The following is a 5569-nucleotide window of genomic DNA, read 5'->3' as shown; positions in this document are numbered from 1 at the left end:
CTTTAAATTTTTTTTTTTTTTGATTCCTAAATTTTGGTATTTCTTATATGCGGAGCAAGGAATACTAAAAATTTTACAAGATAACCTTTATAAACGAAACTATCAGAAATTAAAAATAAATAAAATAAAAAGTGATTCATACCTACATTTATTATGTTATAAAAATTAGACATTCACATTTATTGTTATAGTAGTTTATAGAGATTATATTGAATTTTGTAATAATTTTCTTAGGGCAAAGTTTACTACAAATTATGAAAATCTAACTGTTGGATTGCATGTTCTTTACACTCTTAATACATATGTCAAATTTTGTGACAATTGGATATTATTTACTATATGATCTATAAAATTATATTTTATGCATAATTTTAAACTACAAAAACTTGCAATTCAAACAATTTATTGATGACATAGCTATTGATTTTTAATTTTCTAAAAATTTTGCAAGTATGAAGTATATAAAAAGCAAATGTAATCAAATGATGGATTTGTCAAAATTCACATCCAATAAAAAGATATTAAGTAAGGTTATAGCATTAGGCTACAACCAATTTTGTAACTAAATTTTATAATTTTTCTCACTCCTTGTATAGAAACGAGCCAACTAAGAGGAAGTAAAATAACTTTGAGCTAAATTACGTGTTGGCTATTAGATAACTATTTCGTTAATGATGCAACATGAGATCAATGATCTAAGCAGGAACTCAAGGTTGAAATCACTATTTACTCCATATGTCATTAATTAAACTACATGTAGTTTCAGTATTATGTATTGTTAAACTTCAAGTAGCTTAGTGTATGGTCTTATATATTTATTGAAAAATACTATGATTACATAAAGTGAGTAGTTATGACAAAAGTTATATAATTTTATGTATTCCTAATATTGCTCTTATTGATTAGTTATAGCTTGTGTTTGAGACACATGTCAACGTCATTAGTTAATTAGTAGTGCCTTGCTGCAGTGGGATTTCGGTTATTACAAGGAGTTGGTTAAGTTGTTAGTTCTCTATTTGTTTCGAAGTAAATGTTTTCTAGAAAATAAATCATTTTTCACGTTTTGTTTGTCTCGATGGAAAACCTTATGTGGAGATAGCTTTTCATATTTTCTCGTGCTTTGTAGCATAAAAACATATGTCAAAGGAAAACTATCGCTTAACTTATTTTATTTAAAAATTGACATATAAGATAGTTGTTTTCTAATAAAGTTTTGTGGGAATGACTTTAATTCACGCAAAGCAAAATAAGGAAAATAGCTATATTTTATATGAAACTAAATAAAAAAAAGTTAAAAGCTAGTTTTACAATTCATTTGAAGGTCATTGCCAAATATAAAAAAATGAAATAGTTTTGTAGAAACTGCATTTTGGAAAATAATTATTTCGTTGAAACAAGCTGAACACGAGGGAATGTTGACCCATGATTTTTTATTTCATTGTCTCATATAAATAAACAGTGTATAAATTATTTCATTCTAACTAGAATTTAGGATCAATATCGTTGACCCATTATTTCCTTTTTTATTATTCTATTTACTACTTTTAGAGAATGTTGTTGCTCACGTACAGGGAAGCATGTAGTCAGTGATTGGTTTGAACCTAACTCAAAACTCAGCTGTCATTTCATTTTTTATTTTGGATCATTCAGCTTTCATTTCTTATATCTTATTACTCAAACTCATCTATTCTCATGTCACAATTAATGGTAACAAGAAGCACAATTCCCACATATATATGCCCAGCAGAAACTCAATGGCTTAGCTCAAACAAGAATCACAATATCCACATATTTTTCAGTAAAGTGAATTAGATAGCAAAAAGGAAATTGAGAGAGAAAGAGAGCACAAAAAATCTAAAGCCTGGATTTGTCTTGTACCCAGATTCACGATCAAAATTTTCATGCACATAGAAATTTATTTGAAAACCCAAAATTCTTCTACATCATCTACCACTAATTATTAAACAATCAAATCAGTATAATCCTAACAAATGTCGTCAGGTATAGATCCCTACGACCACCTTTGCATTTTTCTGAACCCTGATGGCACTCTCACTAGATTTTTGACGCTCCCAAAGAAAAAAGCAAACCCTATTGCCACTAATGGTGAGCCTGTGGTCTCCAAGGACCACACTCTCAATGCTGAAAAGAAAACCCACGTCCGAATCTACATGCCGACCATCAAATTGCCTCTCAATAATGACACAAGGATTCCGATCATAATTTTCTACCCCTTTTCGAATTGGTACTTTCCTATGTGGGACACTGAAACCAACGAAAGGATAACCTCAGAGCTCGCATGCCAGGTTCCTGCTATTGTTGTCTCCGTTCACTACCGCCTTGCACCAGAAAATAGGTTGCCGGCGCAATACCATGATGGCGTGGACGCAATACTTTGGGTGAGGGAACAGGCATTGAATCCAAACGGTGAGCAATGGATTAAAGATTACGGAGATATTTCAAGGTGTTACCTGTATGGACATGGTAGTGGTGGGAACATAGCATTTTTCTCTGCGTTAGAAGCAACGAGAATGGAGTTGGAGCCATTGAAGATTGTTGGGAATATAATGAACCAACCCCTGTTTGGTGGCATTGTAAGGACAGACTCAGAGCTGCAAAATTTTACGGACCCTCTCTTCCCCTTGGGTGTACTAGATTTGGTTTGGGAGCTCTCTTTGCCAATTGGTGAAAATCGGGACCATTGGTATTGTAATCCGATTGTGGAGGGCCCGCACACGAGCGCCATTAGAAAGCTTGGTAAGTGCCTAGTGATTGGGTTTGGTGAGGACTTGTTGATCGATCGGCAGCAAGATTTTATAGCATTGTTGATGAGGCATGTAAGTCCAAATTGAAGCACTGTTCCACGATTCTGGGTCTGGGTTCCATGCAATCTAAACGGTTTTAGGCCTCTTAAAACAACCAGATTAACCTAATTAATTAACCAAGTGATTAACTTAGTTAATTTCAGCAATTCTAGGTTATCACAAATAAACAATCATATCAAAAGCATAAAACAGCGGAAATATAAAAGACACAATGATATGATTACCCAGGAAACCACACGGTAAAAATCTGGGGAAGATTTGACCTAACTACCCTCAAGGTTAACCAGAATTCAATATGCGAAATAATCGAAGTTCATACAAAAGACTGACAAGCTCCCCGTTTGACTTCCTAATACTACCTACTAGTAGAACTTACTGACACGACCACGTGCCAGCTCCGAATCTACAGACTTTTTCTTTCTTGGATTCTCCAATTAGCTAAAAGCACCCACGCTTGATAATCTTTAAGCTTCTATGGTAACAACCGAGTTGATCATCAAGATGTTGAAGTAATCTCTACCTTGAAAACCCTAAGCTTTGTGTAAAGAAAAGCTACTCTAGATCTTATAAGAGATTTACACAAAACAGCAAAGTATGAGCAACAACTCAACTGGAGCAACTCTAAAAACGTGACTAGGGTTTTTCTTTATATACCTAGGGTAAAAACAGAAAACCCAAAACGTTTAATGAGTTAGGGTTGAGCTGGAATATTCTGCAGAAAAACATTTTGCCCGAGATTCGATCGATCGAGTCTTTCTTTCGATCGATCGATCCAGGCCGAAATGCACTAATGCATCTGCAGCCACTCGATTCCAACTTTACATGAAAACCCTAACTTTGAGCAAGCCTAAACAAGACTAAACAACTTGTTTTGATCATGGTTTGCCAACAATACAAATTAGAGTTCTAAATACATAAAATCCTAAATCTTTAGAACCTAACAAACTCTCCCTTTGGCAATCCGTGACAAAATACAAACACTAAGCTCAAAGTTTACAATTTAAAAAACCCTTTACAAAATAATGCTCATAAACCAAAATTCAATTCTAACTACTATCCATCAGTTGCAAGTGTAGATAGCAGCTCAATTGAATCAACTTGTTTATTCCTAAAATACTCAACAAACGCATAAACGCATGTGTGATAGAAAATAGTATATAAACAGGTATAACATTCTTGTATGATTCACACAACACACAATAAAGAAATATATCAAATGAATAACTCATAGAATATAAATCAATAAACAGTGAATCAAAAGCAATAAGAATAAAAAAGAAAACATGTATATCAATCAATGTTACTCCCCCTAACATGAATATCCCCAAAAAAATGATATACAAGGTGAAGCGCCTAAATACAATCTAACAGCTCCACAAGCTCCTTAAAACAACAAAAACTCTCCCTAACTACAAACATTACTCCCCCTTTTTGTGACGGAATGCCAAAGGGCAATCGCAATCCATCATCAAAAGGAGGTGGTGAGGGAGACCGAAGATGTGCCAGATCAGCTCGCAACGCACGGATCTCATCAAGCAAGTCCACCAAAATCTGATCATGAGTCGCTTGAACGGTCATGACAGTCTCCAAAGTACGACGGATATCAAAGTCATCTGATGGAAGTAGAGGAACATCAGCAGCAGCTGTAGCATCAGGATCAGGAACATCCTCACCAAAAGGACCTGTAGAAGAAGAGGGAGGAGGTGCGGACCCAGAAGGTGTAGACCTAGGGTGTTTAGAGCCAGCTCAAAGGTGAGCAGCCCTCTATCTAAGAAAAGATGCACCTATAGGACCAATGACATGCACAGGCTCAAAAGAGGGGAAACCACTAAGATCAAGATAAAGAAGAATCCTATGAATAAAAATAGGATGAACCAGAGCATGAGAAGAAGATGAACTCCTATACACTTCGTTCAAAGAATGAAGGAACAAATGGGGAAAACTGATTGGAGCATTAGTAACTAGAGCATACAAAAATACATACCTCTCGAGAGAAATGGTGTGCAGATGAGAAATTTGCCAAAAGCAGTGACACACTATCCTAAAGAAAAGATAGTGAAGCTCATAAACCTCAGCAATGGTAATCCTAGGATTAGAACCTCACTGGATAGATGACCTAGTGATGTAAGACATGACATCACTCAAAAGTGGAGACTCATCATAAGGGTAGACAGGGTGCTGGACTAAAGGTACCCTTAGAGCATTAGCCACTACTGTAGGAGTAATGGTGTACTCTACGTCTCGTATCCAACTCTTTACTAAAGTGTTGGAATCATAGACGTGGATCGAGATGTTCGAGTAGAACTCTCGAATCAAGGTAGCAGGTGGAGGAGGATCAGAAATATCCACCAAGGGTAGCCAGCCCCTACGCTCTAAGTTTGCCCTAATGGCAGGATCCAACTCATCTAGAATGACAGAACGCTCAGACCATATCTTACGCTTAAGGTTCAACTTCTCAAAGATCTCCTGGTTTTTCTCACTCGAAAATTTCTCACGGTCAAAGGACGGGGGGGAAGGAGTAGGTGAAGGGACAGACCTACGAGCCTTAGTTTTCCTAAGCATGATGCTAAGGAAAGAACAGAGACACAAGAGAAAACCCAAAAGAGAAATAAATAAAAACCAAGGGTAGACTACAAGTTAGCACCAAAAAAATATATAAAAAAAAACTATATGATGCATGAACAGTTAAAATGCCATGATGCATGTACTAATGTAGTAAACAATGTTCAATTTTAAGTTCAATT

At 35.6% G+C, this 5569-nt stretch overlaps 1 protein-coding gene across 1 annotated transcript; it reads left to right on the top strand.

The window, feature by feature from the left end:
• The first annotated feature begins 1914 nt into the window (after positions 1-1914).
• LOC136068900 (probable carboxylesterase 9) lies at positions 1915-2869 on the top strand. The gene has a single exon (XM_065776727.1). It carries the CDS (start codon positions 1992-1994, stop codon positions 2850-2852), a length of 861 nt encoding a protein of 286 aa, XP_065632799.1. The 5' UTR covers positions 1915-1991; the 3' UTR covers positions 2853-2869.
• The last annotated feature ends 2700 nt before the right edge of the window (positions 2870-5569 follow it).

This window comes from Quercus suber, unplaced genomic scaffold, assembly GCF_002906115.3.
Source record: "Quercus suber isolate HL8 unplaced genomic scaffold, Cork oak 2.0 scaffold_141, whole genome shotgun sequence".
Classification (NCBI taxonomy): domain Eukaryota; kingdom Viridiplantae; phylum Streptophyta; class Magnoliopsida; order Fagales; family Fagaceae; genus Quercus; species Quercus suber.
The sequence above is the reverse complement of the archived record's forward strand: the minus strand, read 5'-3'. Positions and strand labels throughout refer to the sequence as shown.

What these genes read in the sequence shown, in the direction of transcription:
- LOC136068900 (XM_065776727.1), top strand. Translation starts at nt 1,992, where the DNA reads ATGTCGTCAGGTATAGATCCCTACGACCACCTTTGCATTTTTCTGAAC.